Source organism: Mercenaria mercenaria, chromosome 3, assembly GCF_021730395.1.
Source record: "Mercenaria mercenaria strain notata chromosome 3, MADL_Memer_1, whole genome shotgun sequence".
Classification (NCBI taxonomy): Eukaryota; Metazoa; Mollusca; class Bivalvia; order Venerida; family Veneridae; genus Mercenaria; species Mercenaria mercenaria.
The window spans coordinates 5137797-5158663 of record NC_069363.1 but is presented as its reverse complement, the minus strand read 5'-3'; the positions used below and the strand labels follow the sequence as shown (position 1 = coordinate 5158663).

General features: G+C 34.3%; 1 protein-coding gene across 1 annotated transcript in view; it reads right to left on the bottom strand.

Moving 5' to 3' along the window:
• Nucleotides 1–5295: 5295 nt before the first annotated feature.
• The window catches only part of LOC123525546 (ceramide glucosyltransferase-like), a 67820-nt gene continuing 52248 nt past the window's right edge, over nucleotides 5296–20867 (bottom strand). Inside the window, exons 7-9 of the mRNA XM_045304676.2 lie at nucleotides 20737–20823; nucleotides 20219–20408; nucleotides 5296–12218 (exon numbers count right to left, since the gene is read on the bottom strand). Coding sequence (XP_045160611.1) covers nucleotides 12039–12218; nucleotides 20219–20408; nucleotides 20737–20823 — 457 coding nt within the window. The 3' untranslated portion in view covers nucleotides 5296–12038. The remainder of the gene's footprint in view (nucleotides 12219–20218; nucleotides 20409–20736; nucleotides 20824–20867) is intronic.

Genomic DNA, 20867 nt, shown 5'->3' with positions numbered 1-20867 from the left:
CTGTGCTTCTTTGATTAAAATTCCTATGATTCATTAATTTGTTTAGCTGAAGTCTCCAGGATTCATTATTTTGTACAATTAAAACCTCCACAGTTCATTATTTTGTTCAGTTAATATCTCCAAACTTTATTATTATGTTTGGTTTCAGCAGTTGTGTGAAAAATACTAATTCTTTACACCAAGAGCAATGTATAATCAGAAATTGGTGAACGAAAGTAATGGTTTTAAAACAAAATTGTGAGGACTGAAAATATTTACATGTTGTTGTGTTTTTTTTCAGCTGCCTGATCTCAATAGAATGGATTGTATGTTCTTTTGTTTACAAGTTGCTCTTTGCTGTCAACATTTTTATTGTCTTTGATCCTGCAGTTTATTACATATACAGTTAATTAAGTTTTCAGGAGATCAATTTATGTTAAGTTGTAATTAATAAGTATTAAAACTGTTTAATTATATGAAAGTGTTATGTATATTTTGTATTCAGATATATAGCCAGGCTGACTGAATCACTTGCCACTCATCTGCATGGGTCTTAGTCTTGTTCAGTCATGTGAGGAATTCATCCAGCTGGCTTGTTTCTACCCAGGTCCCTACAAGTGCCAGATATATCTGGGTGGTTACCTGGGTGCCTTCTCTGTAATTATAGTTTAAAAAGTCTCCTTATTACCTGAACGTGAGAGCATCCTATACAACTATGGATAGGATTTTTTTATAAAACTTCATAACAATGGTCTGGTCCAAGTATAGTTGCCAAGTCATAGTCTATGCATTTTTGGGTGGGTTTTAGGCCTTTGAAAATCAAATCAATTAATCAGGACTTCTGTAAAATAACTGAAAAAAAAATTCAGTAAAACTTATGAGAGTGAAGTATCGTGTCTAGTTTTGTATAATGGAAAAACTGAAATTTTCGGTTTCATATAATATCCTCTTAGCAACTGACATAGTTTGTACCAGAGACCTTTGCTAATCATACATATTACTTCCCTTTTAAACATGTACAAGAGTTCATGCCCTTGTCAATCCTGAAGCAGAAAATTAAGTGATATTGTCTGAAAGACAGAAATATCCCCCGCCGCTGTTCTAAATAGTGAAAGGGTTGATTGTATTGGGTGGAAGCATTGATGTTGTTAAGTATATTTTATAGTGATCTTGACCTTGAACCTGCATGGCTGACTCCTGGGTTTTGCAGACCATCTCGATAATGTTTCAAGAAAATCCTTCAAGCGTTTTAGCGGAAAAGGAAGGGACAGGAAATTGAAGGCTCAGACATTTGAGTTTTGACCTTGAGCTAGCAGTTCTGCAAATCATCTTGATAAGGGGAATATTACAACCAAGTCATAATAAAATCCTTCAAGGGGTTAAAGGAGATACAGAGCGGACACAAAATGGTCGGCTTTGACCTTGAGTCAACATGACTTCTGCACATCGTCTTGATGTGGTGATCATTTTGACCAAAGTTTCATGAAAATCCTTTAGGAGATACAGAACGGACACAAAATGAAAGGCTTTAACCTCGAGTTGTGACCTTGACCTTGAGCTGACATGGCTGACTCATGAGTTCTGCATATCGCCTTGATGAGGTGATCATTTGACCAAAGTTTCATGAAAATCCTTCAAGGGGTTTATATGGAGTGGACACAATAGTTACGGACGGACGGGAGCATTCATATACCCCCCACCCCCACCACTTGTGGCAGGGAATTGATAAATCAAAGGCGTACATATAAAGATTTCAGAGACTAGTAGCTAGTCAACCATCGACCCAGAACTGGTTTCTTACTCGAGATTCAAATAAACCTGCATTTTTTCATAATCACATATCAGCTAAACTTAATTATGAAATAAAGATGTTTTATGGTTAAAAAATACAAGAGGACCATGATGGTCCTGAATCGCTCACCTCTTCCAACATGACCCAGTTTTGAGTATGACGTCGTTTTTTCTATTATTTGACATAGTGACCTAGTTTTTGAGCTCATGTGACCCAGTTTTGAACTTGACCTAGATATTATCAAGATAAAAATTCTGACCAATTTTCATGAAGATCCATTAAAAAATATGGTCTCTAGAGAGGTCACAACGTTTTTCTATTTTTGACCTATTGACCTAGTTTTCGAAGGTACGTGACCCTGTTTTGAACTTTACCTAGATATCATCAAGGTGAACATTCTCACTAATTTTCATGAAGATCTCATGAAAAATTTTGCCTCTAGAGAGATCAAAAGATCTTAATAATTTTAGACCTACTGACCTAGTTTTTGGCCGCAGTTGACCCAGTTTCAAACTTGACCTAGATATCATCAAGATGAACATTCAGACCAACTTTCATACAGATCCCATGAAAAGTATGGCCTCTAGAGAGATCACAAATTTTTTTATTATTTGACCTACTGACCTAGTTTTTTAAGGCATGTGACCCAGTTTCAAACTTGACCTAGATATCATCAAGGTGAATATTCTGACCAATATTCATGAAGATCCATTCAAGGCTATGGCCTCTAGAGGTCACAAGGTTTTTCTATTTCAAGACCTACTGACCTAGTTTTTGATCGCAGTTGACCCAGTTTCAAACTTGACCTATATATCATCAAGATAAACATTCAGACCAACTTTCATGCAGATCCCATGAAAAATATGGCCTCTAGAGAGGTCACAAGGTTTTTCTATTATTTGACCTACTGACCTAGTTTTTGAGGGCACGTGACCCACTTTCGAACTTGACCTAGATATCATCAAGATGGACATTCAGACCAACTTTCATACAGATCCCATGAAAAATATGGCCTCTAGAGAGGTCACAAGGTTTTTCTATTATTTGACGTACTGACCTAGTTTTTGATGGCACCTGACCCACTTTCGAACTTGACCTAGATATCATCAAAGTGAACATTCTGACCAATTTTTATGAAGGTCTCATGAAATATATGGCCTCTAGAGAGGTCACAAGGTTTTTCTATTTTTAGACCTACTGACCTAGTTTTTGACTGCACGTGACCCAGTTTCGAACTTGACCTAGATGTCATCAAGATGAACATTCAGACCAACTTTCATACAGATCCCATGAAAAATATGGCCTTTAGAGAGGTCACAAGGTTTTTCTATTATTTGACCTACTGACCTAATTTTTGGAGGTACGTGACCCAGTTTCGAACTTGACTTAGATATCATCAAGGTGAAAGTTCTGACCAATTTTCATGAAGATCTTTTGAAATATATGGCCTCTAGAGAGGTTACAAGGTTTTTCTATTTTTAGACCTACTGACCTAGTTTTTGAAGGCACCTGACCCAGTTTCGAACTTGACCTAGATATCATCAAGTTGAACATTCTGACCAATTTTCATGAAGATCTTATGAAATATATGGCCTCTAGAGAGGTCACAATGTTTTTCTATTTTTAGACCTACTGACCTAGTTTTTGATGGCACATGACCCAGTTTCGAACTTGACCTAGATATTATCAAGATGAACATTCTGACCAACTTTCATAAAGATCCCACAAAAAATGTGACCTCTAGAGTGGTCACAAGCGAAAGTTTACGGACGGACGAGCGACGGACGCTGCGTGATCACAAAAGCTCACCTTGTCACTATGTGACAGGTGAGCTAAAAAAACTGATTTCCCAAAAGTATGTAAAACTACATTTAAGAGTATACACCATATCTGTGTATCATAAAACGGGCAGTGCATTTCAGGTTGTTTTTAGCTCACCTGTCACGTAGTGACGGGGTGAGCTTTTGTGATCGCCCTTCGTCCATCCATCCACAATTTCTTGTGAACACAATAAAGACCATATTTTGCAAGCAATTTTGATCAGACTTGTACAAATCTTGTATTGGCATGATATCTCGGTTCCTTTCGAAAACTGGCCAGATCCCATCATGGGTTCTAGAGTTATTGCCCCTTAAAAGGCCAGAATTTGCTATTTTTGTGCGTCAGCAATTTCTTGTCTGCACGATAGTGGTTTCATTTTAACCAAACTTGCACACAGCTTGTATCACCATAAGATCTTGGTTCCTTTCTTGAACTGGCCAGGTCCCATTATGGGTTCCTGAGTGATGGCCCCTGAAAAGGGCCAGAATTAGCTACTTTGACCTTGTCTGCACAATAGCAGCTTCATTTATGATTCGATTTTAACCAAACTTGCTCACAACTTGTATCACCATAAGATCTCGATTCCTTTTTATACGCCCAAAGGGACGTATTATGTTATCGCCTCGGTGTCCGTCTGTCTGTCTGTCTGTCTGTTGGTTAGCAATTTCCCTCTGCTCTGTCTCTAATCCTTGAAAGGATTTCAAAGAAACCTGACACAAATGTTCACCTCATCGAAACGACGTGCAGAGCGCATGTTTCAGATGGCTCACTTCAAGGTCAAGGTCACACTTAGCGGTCAAAGGTCATATGACTTTGTTTTGTGTGTATATTGCTCTGCATTTGCGTTGCATTGCAGTTCTCTTGTTTTTATTTGGCAGATCCTTCGTTCACTTACAATAATTCTTTTTTAATTACTTCCCTTTTATGTTACTATAAACAGCTTATTTAGTAACTTTTTTATTATTGGCCATAGGGAAAAACCAAGACCACTTTTCTGTGGTACAACATGGATGGTACCTCCAATTGTTAGGTGTATTTTGACATATCTGTACCTTGTAAGAATTTTTTTTTCTTCATGGTTAAATTTCTTCCCTTTATTGTTCGTGTCCTTTGGGCTTCATCAGTCAAAATTTTGCTCCTATCCTCTGATGTTATCTTTCGGGCATGAAACTACTGGCCTGATTTGAAAATAATTTTATTTGAAGTAACTTTAAGAAAATTTCAACTGTATTTTCTGATAATTCTTTTGATTGATCTGGATTATGATTTTTTGACCTTCTTGTCCTTAAGTGCAATGAGAACAGCTGAGCGATATAGGGCCATGATGGCCCTCTTGTTCAATGATTCCACCAAAGATTTCATAAATGAAAACGGATTCAAGGTATAGACCAAACATTATAAAGTTGTATTGCGACAAACTACTGTAGTCTGGCTACAGACTAGACATCTTATTTGTTTTAATCATTTCTCATTCTGATCTTTCTTGGCTCTGATTACCAATATTTTGAGAAGAGAATGGACATAATTGTATAAACTTCAAATAGCCTCAGGAGTTATCTCCTGTGAATAAAACGGGGTCTGAACAGACTAGCTACCAACAGCAATCTGCTGAAGTATTTTCTAAAGTAGACGTTCACTCTTTCATATTAATATTTTCTACTTGGTTGTTAAATCCATATAATAATTAAAACAAAATCCAAGACTGATATTAAAAGCAATTTATTTTTCCAATTATGTTTAATGTTCACAACATGCAAATGCTGTTTTCTGTAACAATACAAAAGTTTTCACTGTCCGAAATGTAAAGTGTGAAAACAATTTCAACAAAAACTACTGTTTGACCTAATTCCAAAGCAAGCTTTTTTACTGGAAAAAAATCATACATCAACTTCTTAAATTTTAAAAGAAACTGGAATTCAGATGGAAAAATACCCCAACATCCCTCCCCAACATAAAAAATAGACTTTTCAACATTTTCGAAAAGTTTTTAAGTTATGATGATTATCAATATTACCAATGAAAAAAAAATCTGTTATGGAATAGAAGAATCAAACATTACATAGCATTACCTTTTGTATTGAATGATAGAAATCTTCCAAATTAAAACACAGTAAAAAGTTTCTGTTTTAAGAATAATAAAACAAAATGCTGTTTTAGGTATTAAAATGCAACATTTATCAATTACTGATATTGATGCATGAACACAGTAAAACCATAAAAAATTATTTTTAGTACAGATACAACATTGTACATTTAGGACCAAATGCGCTGTTTGTTACACATGTGACATCTGCAAAATCCATGCAAACTTAGATATAATGTAAAGGAAATTATTTGATGTTCCTAAAGGTTTTAAAATCTTATGTAGGTTATGTTGACTACTTTGTGAACATTTATTGCAAAGAGTAAAATATTATAATATTGGTTATCTAAAGATTGGTAATAATATACCTGTGATCACTTTCTTTTGAAAAAGTAGGAAAAATACAGTTTTACAGAGGGTATTGCACTAAGCTTTCGATGCATATAAATATATAAATAATTATACTTATTAATTCTATTGTATAAAATATTGTGTAAAATAAAGTGTGAATACTAACAAAATCGAGCAACATGTGCTATAGTTATGTTTTACTTTTAGGCCAAGTAAAAATACAAGTATTTCCTGTGCAGAAACAAACAGAATCTATCTCCCTTTACTGTCTAAATCTTTATAAGGACGTACACACTCCCAGAAATGCATACAGATTCAATTTTTTTGTCATAAAATAATTACTGCAAAAACTGATGTGAATTTTCCACCCTCATCTAAAACTCTTTTGCAGTTCAAAATTACAGTAAAATATTTGTGTATAATCATTTTTTCTTTCTATAACAAACAAAACACAATTACAGTAATTTTATTTGGCCTAGCTAACAAACAATTGAGAAGCATTTCATGCAGTGTATGTGGGGATCATACACATAAGGTCAAAGGTCACTGGTTCAGCTTCATACTTAACATTCCATTCAAGTTTCAATGGCAACAGCTATCAGGTTAACATGTCCATATAATTTTTTATGATAATTACAATTTGATGTTTCTTAATTTGGAATTGCAAAAGTGTTGAATAGGCTCAAGTAAAAAAGCTATAAACAGACTGTATTTTATGCTTAAATAAAATGTTAAATTTGATAAATTTCTGATAGAAATTCATAAACATTTAAATATCCGACCATAAATATCAAAAGGCATAGCCTACTTACATTTCTGAACAAAATCATAAGTATTGGACCAGGTGATCTTTACAAAGCAATATTTACAAATATGCAAATATTGAAAAGAACTTAAAATCTGCAAATGAAACCACAGAAATAAATAAATGGAGAGCAAAAAGCGTCATAACTCAGTTATCTAACCTTGACCATTCCATGCTTCAAAATGTCTGTAACTTAAAACAGTAAAAACAATACAACAAGCATAACACAAACATGCAAACGGTGGTTTGACATAACTATATGACAGGGGAAGTAACCACTGTTTATTCTTTATCTAAATGTCCTGTATTACCATCTTTGCAGATTATCTGCAATAATTGCTGTGAGTAAAAAAAGCTCAATACTGGTACACATACATTCATCAAAGCACTAAATAATCATTAAATCTCAAAATATTCTGGCAAGTTGAAATAAATCTTTTACTTTACATACACAACATAAATGAACACTTGTTTACTACAACAATTTTTTCCTACAATATAACAAGACACATATAATTTTAAATTAGATTTTATCAACCATATTTTCACACCAACTTTTCAATTGTCTTCTTTCTAGATATGGAACCTATTTTTTGGGTATCTCAATGTTTTTGCACTTTTAAACGAGTGAATTCAAAAAGAACATCTTTGGAAAATGGCAAATCTTTTATCCAACAAACTATCACATTTAATCATTTTATAAAATGTAGAACAACAATTGGTGGGGCAAAAATATTTTTAAAAACAGAATTGCAACTTCAGCTCTTTTCATATAAGCTAAAAGAAGGAAAACTTGAAACAAAATTGCAACATCTACTTCAGCCTTTCAAGAAAAGTTAAAACGTTAAAATTTTGTTTATTTATCATTGTAGATGGAGACCATTGATTTACATTTATAATGAACCTAAGACTAAAAGAAAAGTAAGCTGTTACAGAAGATAATATTGTCTAAATCATTTAAAGTTGACAACCACTCATTATAGCATGGCACTTTTTATTGCTCCTTTAACAACAGAGCTTTTAAAAATAATCTAAAACAACTTAATAAGATATAATATGTTTGGCAAGTTAAAATTTCAAATTCAGGCAAGAACTAATACTGAACACTTCTTAATTCCATACAGCACCTTTGAAAAATTACAGGATAAAATGTAACAAAAAAAAACTCAACTAAACTACTTGTCAATGTATTGCTGTAAACTATTAAAAACAAAATGTGTATTGCACAGGCAGTCATTTATTGTTGACAGTCGTGAAATTCACTGATTATAATTTTGAGTGTGATCTGATTTCAAATGTGAAAAAAATATGCTGCACAATATGCAGTCTGAAAAAAATGCTTCGATATTAATAATTTGCAAAGTATAACTGAAATAGGCTACATTTCTAATTTGTTTAGACCAAGTTTGTAATTTATACTAGATAATCAGCAAAAAACAAAACTAAATACACAAAACTTACTTTACACCATTCACTAAAGATACTGAGTGCATAACCCTAAATCAGATCTCATTTAAAACTGAAACTCATTTTGAGTATTTGCTCCAGTTGTAAGATTCACTGAATGTATTAATACAAGAAACACACTTTTCTATTTCACACATAGTTAAGATCAAAAGGTTAAGTACTAAATATAAACATCATTTCATTTAAAGAAAGCTTCCATCTGTCACATGCTTAAGAAAATGATAATCTGCTGCAATGTAAAACAGTACAATTTTTTCCAGTCAATAGTGGTACAAATTTGAAAATCCTGTACATTCAATTACTTCTACAACACACCAAATGATGCAAAGAAGTCAAATCTTTGTATTTATATGGAGGATTCTATAGGAAAACATAATTTTATTGATAATTATGGCTATTAAAAAAATAGAGAGCTAAATAGCATATGCTCAACATTTTTATCACTTTTATTAACTTAACTAATCATACAGCTCAATGTAAGTACCAAACCTAACAAGAGTTGTCGGAGGACAGCAACACTCGACTATTCAAAAGCCATGTTATTAAAATAAGTTGTATAAATGAATATTTGTATAAAAGCAAGACTAAGTTATGGAATAAGTGCATTGCATGTCAGATCATCAAAATAAATAGGAGTGTGAAGTTTCAATCACATCCCATAAGATCAAAGCTTATATACAAAAACCTTACCAGAATTTGCTAAGTAAAAAAACAAGGTAGAACTTTGTAAAAATGCTAAGTAGGGTGTTGAAACTAGTGCACTGCAAGTCCCACTAGCAGTTAGTGAAATACAAGCTTTCACACAGTAATTGCCAAGTTGACTTTGTTAAAATGGAAAACACAGTAATGAAACATACACACTGCATGTCAGATCATCAAAGTAAACAAGTGTGTTAAGTTTCAATCCATTCCCACAAGTGGTTACTGGTACACATGCTTACGTAAAAAAACCTTAATTGACCTGGAACACAAATAATGAGGAATGGGAGAGTACAATAACTCTACCTATTCTTTGAATAGTTCAGCTATAATATTTGAACTTCAATAGGTAAAAGAGAATTTTGGGTCACAAAACCTAATTTTTCTTAAGAACAGCTATTTTCAGCAACATTTCTACAGACATTTAAACACAACAACATGTTACGTATATGCAATATTATGGCAAATATGTTTACAGCAAACTTAATCTCTATACGTTTCAGCAAATACATGGTTACAAAAGTTCCACACCATGAAGATCAAATATCACTATATTAAACAGTCAGAAATAGATAACTTTCTATACAATCGTATCAAACTTCAATAGATCAACTTCTCATATCAACAACAGGTTTGTTAGTACTAAAAGGCAATAACTGTGCAACAGGGATCTAAATGATCAATATATTTGCTGTCTGAAATACAATTACACTCCCAGATTTTCTCTCATTCATTTTATGAAATTTGACCACATTTACAGATATCATCTCATTTCTTCTATGAAATATGATTTTCCAAGCAAATGTTCTCTCATCTATTCTATTATTTATTGCTCCAACAACAACCTCCGTATGGGAATAAGAAGCTCCACTATAATAAATAATAAAAGATAACTATTTTGCATTGTATTTGTTAATGTGTGCAGAAAGACTTCATGTCAAAGTGCAAATTGTGTGTGACCCTATGACCTTCAGCTGAAATCGAAACCATAGCAACAGTTTAGTCATGCACAGCTGTTAGAGCAGGTCAAGGTCACAACAAATCCAATCTGACTTTGATGATTTGATTTTATGTGATGGTTCGATACAAAATGAATTTCAACATTGAGATGATTCTACAAGAAGTACAAGTGAATTTTATCGATGATGGATGATACTTCACAAATGAACAAAGAAACAATATATTTGACTGTACTGTCCTAGACCCTTTGACCACGCTGTCCTTGACATTTCATACCACTCCTAACAGTACATTTTAATGTAGAGATGTAAGAAAATAGTGATGAAAATTACTAGAACGACACAAAAGCTAGTTTTTTAGAATTAAAATGGCAGACATTTTCTTTCTATATTTTAACAATTATTAAACATACAGAAAATAAGATGACGAAAACTCAGCTTACACACTAAAACATAAAAAAATTGTATGACTAAAATCAATAGAAAAACATACATCTCTGTCAATGGAAGTTAAATATCATATAAAAATGAATTTATAAGCCTAAAAAATGTAAGAATGCGACAGGAGATTCCAAAGCAAGACTAGTATCAAACTGTAAGAACTCTCCATTCAAAAAGGCCTCTATCTTTATTTTTTTTACTTAATATTAAATTTATCTTTGATTTTTCATCAAATTTTTTTATTGGCAAAATAAAAATCATAATTAAAAATTGAATTTGCTAACAATTGTGCTCAGTAAGTTTTGCAGTGCTGCCATATATTGATGGCTCTTACATTAAATGATGGTATGTGAGCAATGATCAAAATTTTAAAAGCCTCTAACTTTAGTACAATGTATTGTCAGTGAATCAAATATGAAGCTGTTATTTGGTAAACAAAAATATTCTGAACTTGACATAAGTGTCTTTAATTCAAATTAATTATTTACTTAACTAAATTATAATTTTTACCCCCAAAAACCAAACTGCACAATTTTCGACTAGATTACAATATTTTGTATATATCAACTATATTCTTCACTAGTTCCAGACTAGGCTAACATCAGTTTTTATAAATCTAGAGTATACATTTATACATGTAGTTAAACCTGAATAAAAAAGATTAACAATCTAAAACATAATAAACTTAAAGAGGTACACAGTAAAATGCTTATAGGTATAACTTTAAACACATAAAAGATCTTTTCCAAAAGTCAATAAAATTATGCTAAGCAGTGTTACATTAAGATGTCCTGTGATACTGGTAACTTTCTTGTCTACAATAAGTTCTCAATGTGAGATTATTTCCCAAATGTGTTTTTTTAGTATTTTCAGCACAGTATTTCTAACAGATCATACCAATTCATTATTTTATATAAAAAGGCGTTCACTTGACAAGTGGTCTGTAACAGTTATAGTTTTCTGATTTTTAAAGACCAGAAATTTTAATTTTTTTAATAAGACAAAAGCTCAGCCTAAAATGCTGAGAAAAATCTGACAATGAGAAGTTACATAAACAAGGAAATCTCTGGACAAAACAACCAAATACTGAACAAATTAAATGCACATTTGAAGTAATGATATGGTGAAACTTGCATGGTTCTGGGAAGTTAACAAAAATATTGTGATAACCTTAACTTGACAGAGTAAAGGTATTATAAAATATCCCTCATGGTTTGAAAAAAAAAAAAACAGTCCCAGAAACATCTGTAAAAATTAAAAATAATTTGGATGGTCACAAATTCTGATACTGAAAAAGTGCAGAATGGATTTTAAGTTACAAAAAGTGGTAAAACCGCTGAATCAGCATCTATAACTGGTTACAAGGGTTTTACAATGAGGAGATAAATGACCTCACACCGGTTTTCCAACTTTTGAATATGTATATCTCTTGGTCCAATAAAAGGATTAATTCATGTGCAACAAGCTATACATGATGAGATATATTTCAAAATATTTATGTATGAAAAATACTTTTAAGTTGGCTATAATCCATTTTGGTGTAAGGTCCCAGAACCAGGCATGTTTCTATTTGTCAAATGACTAACAGATGATTCCTCCTGGAATGCTGTTGTGGCAGATTTTTTTCGATGACTGCGCTGATCACACTAATTGTTTGGTGTATATTTCTTCTACAACCCCGCCCCACTTGAGCCTGAATTTGCGTCCCCGCCAGTTGATGGTTGGTTCTAGGTGTGACTGTACTAGAAGTAGCATGTATCCTATCTCATTCATAAACCAGCATACAACAAAGTCAAACTTTGGGAATGGCACACTTGCATTCTAAAATGAATAAAATTTAATATGAATGTAACATCGTCTACACGTGCATATTACTTTACTGCAGTAAAAGTTGTGTATATTCACAATAAACAAGAGCTGTCTCCATAGGATGACACATGCCCTCGATGGCACTTTAAATGAATAGTTATGGCCGATGTTAGAGTTTAGGACCCTTGACCTACGGAGCTGGGTCTTGCACGTGACACGTCGTCTTACTGTGTCACACATTCATGCCTAGTTATTTTAAAATCCATGCATGAATGACAAAAATATGGACCGGACTCGCCCATCAATGCACTATCCTTTAATGTCTAAGTGTGACCTTGACCTTTGAGCTACGGACCTGGGTCTTGCGCGCGACACGTCGTCTTACTGTGGTACACATTCATGCCAAGTTATTTGAAAATCCATCCATCGATGACAAAGATATGGACCGGACACGTCCATCAATGCACTATCCTTTAATGTCTAAGTGTGACCTTGACCTTTGAGCTACAGACCTGGGTCTTGCGAACGACACATCGTCTTACTGTGGTACACATTCATGCCAAGTTATTTGAAAATCCATCCATCAATGACAAAGATATGGACTGGACACGCCCATCAATGCACTATCCTTTAATGTCTAAGTGTGACCTTGACCTTTGAGCTACGGACCTGGGTCTTGCGCACGACACGTCGTCTTACTGTGGTACACATTCATGCCAAGTTATTTGAAAATCCATCCATCGATGACAAAGATATGGACCTGACACGCCCATCAAAGCACTATCCTTTATTGTTTAAGTGTGACCTTGACCTTTGAGCTACGGACCTGGGTCTTGCGCACGACACGTCGTCTTACTGTGGTACACATTCATGCCAAGTTATTTGAAAATCCATCCATCGATGACAAAGATATGGACCAGACACGAAAAATGCGGACAGACCGACAGACGGTTCAAAAACTATATGCCTTCCTTCGGGGGCATAAAAAGTAGCTACTGAGTTCAGTTTTTCAATGCTTTAAACTACAGTTAAGACTGCCTTTAATCTCGGAAAAAAATGTTTTTTATACTACAGACTACTTCTTCTATATAGCAACATTTGGTGTCATAACGTCTGTTCTCCATTTCTCACCAAAACAAACTTGTTCTCCACAAGTAACTGTCAACATGAAATCTGATCACATGAAACCTGTCCCCATGAAATCTGTTTACATAAAATAGGTCTATATGAAAACTGTCCCCATGAAAACTGTCCACATGAAATAAAAACTAGAGCTATCACTAAAAGTGATGAATGTACCCCCCGCATGCACTGACACAGTACATTGCAATTTGATGCACACAAGATTGCATAATTATGTGGACTGTATACAGTATAGTAACAAAAACCAAGTCCCATAACTATGCAGAATATTTATCTAAAAGAATGTAACATGCACCATGCACAACTAGGGTTGGTACTGATCACTTGCGTGAAGTTTCATTAAATTGTGTGTAAGGGTTAGGTAGATTAGGCACGCACAAGATTGCATATGCAGACTATATGTACATAGTATGGTAACAAGAAACAAAGTCCCATAACTCTGCAATTTTTGTCACTGGAAGAACCTAACATGCCCCATGCACAACTACTGTTGTTATTGATCACTTGTGTGAAGTTTCATTAAATTGTGTCAAGGGGATGAGGAGAGATGGTGCGCACAAGATTGTGTCTATGTATATAGTATAGTAACAAAAAAACAAAGTCCCATAACTCTGCAAAAAATTTTTCTAAAAGAACCTAACATGCCCCATGCACAACTACTGTTGGTACTGATCACTTGTGTGAAGTTTCATTAAATTGTGTCAAGGGGATGAGGAGAGATGGTGCGCACAAGATTGTGTCTATGTATATAGTATAGTAACAAAAAAACAAAGTCCCATAACTCTGCAAATTTTTTTTCTAAAAGAACCTAACATGCCCCATGCACAACTACTGTTGGTACTGATCACTTGTGTGAAGTTTCATTAAATTCTGTCAAGGGGATAAGGAGAGATGGTGCGCACAAGATTGCGTCTACGGACAGACGGACAGACGGCCAGACGGACAGACGGACAGACAGACAGACAACCTGAAACCAGTATACTCCCCCTTACAACTTTGTTGTCTGGGGGTACAAATATGTTTACATGAAAACTGTCCACATGAAAACTGTCCCCAAGAAACCTGTCCCCATGAAATCTGTTTACATAAAATATGTCTATATGAAAACTGTCCCCATGAAACCTGTCCCCATGAAATCTGTTTACATAAAATATGTCTATATGAAAACTGTCCCCATGAAAACTGTCCACATGAAATAATCAAAGGCCTGAAGGGCCTGACAGTCGGCTAATGATTGATGTACTGGTAGTATAGTCTACCAGTTTCAGTTTGGTTTTAGTTTTTTTCCCCAACTGAACAGAGATTTTGTTACAATAGATGAAATGGACATTCAATCGATGCCTAGTAAAACTTTGATTGACATTATACAAGTATTTAAACCTAATATATTTCTCTAAAATTGAAGAGTGGTTCGCAGAAATAAAAATGTTGAAAGTACAAACTACAATTTGACAGGTGACACTAAGATACTGCCCATGACTATAAATATTTTTCCAGTAAACATTTGCCTCCGGCATTACCAAAACAGGCAATTATCGGCTGGTATATATTCGCACATGATAAAATTTGAATATGAAAATTTATATATTGAAATTTTATAGCGGGGATTGCCACATACAATTTGTAACGAATGGACGAAAGAACTGTTCAGATATTTTACAGATAAAGGGCCTGGCAATAACCGTGTCACACGCTAGGTATTGTTCAATCATATTATAAGGGATGTGAATTTAAAGTATACTTACTTTTGTGTTTAAAGATATGTAAATGTTGCTGAGTGTCAATATATAGTGTCATGAATGTTTACACTGACAGGAAAATTGCGCATTCGAAACTAAGAGAAGTTACTTGGACTAGCTACCAATTTCGGAAAAGATAACCAATATTAATAAATGCAGTTCTTTTTTAGTTAAAACCATCATTTATTCTATTTCAGACCTGTTAACCCCTTCAAAACCATGTCAGTAGTCCCCAAGTCTATGTACTTTCAATTATCCGTTTTGATTCATGTAGACAGACAGGCCCAGACTGGGCTGAAAAATGTTTGAGCCATTTTTACATGGTCGGTAGCAAGGACTAGGATTAGGAGGGTTTGGGGAGGGGTGTTCCTTCCCGCTTTGAACGGCAGTCAGATTTGGAAATGGGCATTGTGGCAGGTGGTAAAAGGGCAAATGTATCAAACTGTAAAGTGGCAATATGGGGGGAGGGTGTGGGAGGATACCCCCTCCTGCAATTAGGGTTTGGGGTATCACCACAAGGAAATTTTGAAAATGTAGACCCTTGATACAGCCTTTGGTGCGATTTCTAACTGAAAATTTTATGTTTCAATTTCTAAATATTACCTCTAGATTCTTTTTAGTATTACAATATTCAAAGTATGAATGACTGTCACTTCATATTTTTACTTTCAGGTCATGCCTCAGCACTAGAATATAAGTCTGATATTGATTCTATGTATGTATTATAAAAATAAATTCTAGAATCATTTCTGTTACAATAATATCTATCATGCCTGTTATTTTAATGTTTAAATTTCATAACACTGCTCGATATTTACTAAATATTATATCCGGATATGATTACACTTTCTTTTATACCGCCAAAATCTCCAGTTTCAACAATATGTTTTACAATTTGTGATGATATGAAGACAGTTTAGCAGCAATAGGCAGTATCTGACATTGAAGTTTACGGTGAAATTACCTAAATCATTTCATAAAAACAAGAGGACCATGATGGTCCTGAATCGCTCACCTGTTCCCACATGACCCAGTTTTGAGTATGATGTCGTTTTTTTTCTGTTATTTGACAAAGTGACCTAGATTTTGAGCTCATGTGACCCAGTTTTGAACTTGACTTAGATATCATCAAGATAAAAATTCTGACCAATTTTCATGAAGATCGATTGAAAAATATGGCCTCTAGAGAGGTCATTTTTTTCTCTCAAATTTTAGACCTACTGACCTAGTTTTTGACCGCAGTTGACCCAGTTTCAAACTTGACCTAGATTATCACCAAGATGAACATTCAGACCAACTTTCATACAGATCCCATGAAAAGTATGGCCTCTAGAGAGGTCACAAGGTTTTTTTATTATTTGACCTACTGACCTAGTTTTTGACGGCACGTGACCCAGTTTCAAACTTGACCTTGATATCATCAAGATGAATATTCAGACCAACTTTCATACAGATCCAATGAAAAGTATGGCCTCTAGAGAGGTCACAAGATTTTTTTATTATTTGACCTACTGACCTAGTTTTTGACGGCACGTGACCCAGTTTCAAACTTGACCTAGATATCATCAAGGTGAATATTCTGACCAATTTTCATGAAGGTCCATTCAAGGGTATGGCCTCTAGAGAGGTCACAAGGTTTTTCTATTTTAAGACCTATTGACCTAGTTTTTGATCGCACTTGACCCAGTTTCAAACCTGACCTATATATCATCAAGATAAACGTTCGGACCAACTTTCATACAGATCCCATAAAAAATGACCTCTTAGAAAGGTCACAAGGTTTTTTCATTATTTGACCTACTGACCTACTTTTTGATGACACGTTACCCACTTTCTAACTTGACCTAGATATCATCAAGATGAACATTCTGACCAATTTCTATGAAGATCCATTCAAAAGTATGGCCTCTAGAGAGGTCACAAGGTTTTTCTATTTTTAGATCTACTGACCTAGTTTTAAACCGCACCTGACCCAGTTTCGAACTTGACCTAGATATCATCAAGACGAACATTCAGACCAACTTTCATACAGATCCCATGAAAAATACGGCCTTTAGAGAGGTCACAAGGTTTTTCTATTATTTGACCTACTGACCTAGTTTTTGATGGCACGTGACCCAGTTTCAAACTTGACCTAGATATCACCAAGGTGAACATTCTGATCAATTTTCATGTAGGTTTTGTGAAATATATGGCCTCTAGAGAGGTCACAAGGTTTTTCTATTTTTAGACCTACTGACCTAGTTTTTGACCGTCCGTGACCCAGTTTCGAACTTGACCTAGATATCATCAAGGTGAACATTCTGACCAATTTTCATGAAGATCCCATTAAAAATGTGACCTCTAGAGTGGTCACAAGCAAAAGTTTACGCCAGACGGACGCAGGACGCTGCACGATCAAAAAAGCTCACCTTGTCACTTTTTGACAGTAGAGCTAAAAATTATTTCGTTTCGTCAAAGCACTCTAACATAGACGATCTACTTTCGATTTAAACAAGAGCACCGCCTTGCGGGTGCTGACGCTCATCTGATTTTTTTTGTGTAATAGAAATATTGTCCTACCCATGATTTTCTAAGTCTAAAAAGGGCCATCATTCTTGCAAAAAGCAGGATAGAGTTATGTTTCTTGATGTACAGTGTCCACTTATGATGGTGAAAAACTGTTGCAAGTTTTAAAGCAATAGCTTTGATAGTTTATGAGAAAAGTTGACTTAAACATAATACTCAACCAAGAAAATGATTTTCTAAGTCCAAAATGGGCAATAATTATTGCAAAAAGCAGAATGGAGTTATGCTGCTTGCTGTACAGGGTCAGCTTATGATGGTGAACAAGTGTTGCAAGTTTCAAAGCAATAGCTTTGATAGTTTAAGAGATAAAGTTGACCTAAACATAAAACTTAACCAAGAAATCTGATATTTTCTAAGTCCAAAAGGGGCCATAAATCTTGCAAATAGCAGGATGGAGTTATGTTTCTTGCTGTACAGGGTCAACTTATGATGGTGAACAAGTGTTGCAAGTTTTAAAGCAATAGCTTTGATAGTTTAGGATAAAAGCTGACCTAAACATAAAACTTAACCAAGAAAACTGATTTTCTAAGTCCAAAAGGGGCAATAAATCTTGCAAAAAGCAAGATGGAGTTATATTTCTTGATGTACAGGGTCTGCTTATGATGGTGAACAAGTATTCCAAGTTTCAAAGCAATAGCTTTGATAGTTTGGGAGAAAAGTTGACCTAAACATAAAACTTAACCAAGAAATCTGATATTTTCTAAGTACAAAAGGGGCCATAAATCTTGCAAAAAGCAAGATGGAGTTATGTTTCTTGCTATTCAGGGTCAGCTTATGATGGTGAACAAGTATTCCAAGTTTCAAAGCAATAGCTTTGATAGTTTAGGAGAAAAGCTGACCTGAACATAAAACTTAACCAGGCAACGCCGACGCCGACAACCGCTCAAGTGATGACAATAACTCATCATTTTTTTTTCAAAAAATCAGATGAGCTAAAAACTACAAGAAAATACAATTTAATGTTTCGCCGATTTGTTTATTTCTCGAAAAATAAGAAATAAAATCATTTTTAAAATCAGTAGTAATTAAACAAATAGCAAGAGCTCTTTCTCGGGATAATTTATCCGCTTACTGACTGCAAAAATCAAGCCATGTGTCATCATGAAAAGCAGAATGGGTGACGGTTTCATTTTTTTGCGAACCTGAATCGTAAGCAAATTATCCAAACCAGTCAAAATTCCAGAAAGGTTACGATCTAGATTCTATCTAGTATTACAATATCCAAAGTATGACTGTCACTTCATCTTTTTACTTTCAGATCATGCCTCAGGACTAGAATACCAGTCTGACATAGATTATATGTAGGTGTAATAAAAATAAATTCTAGAATCATTTCTGTTACAATAATATCTATCATGTATGTTACATGAATGTTAAAATTTCATATCACAGCTCGATATTTACCCAAAATATGATATCCGGATACGATTACACTTTTCTCCATTTTCAACAATATATTTTACAAAATGTGATGATACGAAAACATTTAGCAGCAATGGCAGTATCTGACATTGAAGTTTACGGTTAAATTACCTCTTATTTAAATCTTTTCATAAAAAAGTTGTTTCGTTTCGTGAAAGCAGCCAAACATAGACGATCTACTTTCGATAAGAATTAAAATCATTTTTAATATCTGTAGTAACTAAACAAACCAGTAAGAGCTTCTTCTTCCGATAATTTATCCGTTTACTGACTGCAAAATTCATGTGCGTGTGTAGAAACCATAGAAATCATACGATGCGTGTATACGTTCAATGTGGGAGAATTAAGGCTGATCGGGATCAGCTATGTTACCTAACGCATCCAGACGATTCAGATTTTGTTTTTAAAAAAGCATTGTGTGCATTTCTGTAATTTTATATACGTTTTTATACGCTTAGAAATTATTAGACATGCGTATTTGCATTATTTCTATACGTAATTTACGCTAATACGCATCTTATCTGGAGCCCTGTGGAACTATTTTTTGTCTTTCGCTGGATGTTACGCAAGCTTTGTAAGCCTGTGCAATTCATAAAATGCACATTTATGCTTAATGAGTTACATTCGAGTATTGCACAATTACAAGTCATAAATATGACAGATTACATCGTATATTGGTCATAGCAAAGGGAATTCACATACTTAACTTCATTCATGCATTGAACTGTTTGAAGTTTGAGAAATCTAATGGAACTACATCCCTTCACTGTGTTATTTGGTCCATTTAGACTTAGAGAATCGCTGGATAGCAAGGACTCGTCAAAACGATTTCATCCTTTAGCCGACTCAAAAATTATGTTTACATGAAAACTGTCCACATGAAATACGTCTACGTAAAAACTGTCCACATGAAATCTGACTAAATGGAAACTGTCCACTATTCACAATGGTGTGGATTTTATGGTTGAGTTATCCTTAAAATTTAATCCCAATGAAATCTATAATTCCCTTCATTTTATATTCAAATGTTGAAATCCACAAATCCATATCCCTATGATAGTGGTTTCATACCCAAGGAAATAAATGATTCCACAGTACATTGTTAAAAAATATAAATGAATGTTAAAATCATACACTTACCTCTAGCTGTTTCAACCTGGTGTAATCTAGAAGAAACCAGAACAGTGTGTGTACCAAGAGGAATGTTAGGGGACTAACATCAAAGATGTAGCTTGCACCCCAAGAAGCAAGTAAACCTACCACAAAACACAATGATAGAGGCTCGAACAGAAGTGTTGTTGGTACCATGGCATTCCTCAATTTCATCCATCTGCAGTGAAAAATTTGTTGTTTTAGATTTCTTTCACTAACACAAAGATTCTTCTAAACATCTAAAAGGTAGGTTCACATTCAAACATTTGCAACAGACAGGCACAAAATGTGTACAGTTCTTCTTGATGCAAATTTTTGTATGTTTTCACATATTAAATTAATACTTCAAAGTATTGACACACTTATATTCAGTATTAACCAAATATGGGAAATGAAGAAACAGCTATGATTTTTTTTTTCATTATTGTTATAAGGTTAAAACATTTTTTTATTCTAGTCAAAATCTCAAATTACTCCCCTAATACTAAATACAGAGTGATGCTTACCTGCACATGCGTCTTGTATGATGCGATATGGAATATGTCCCTGAATTCTGCAGGGCCAGTTGTGAGCAACACTTTACACGCCAACCCCTATAATACAACATCATCAATATGATTACTTATACGTCAATGAA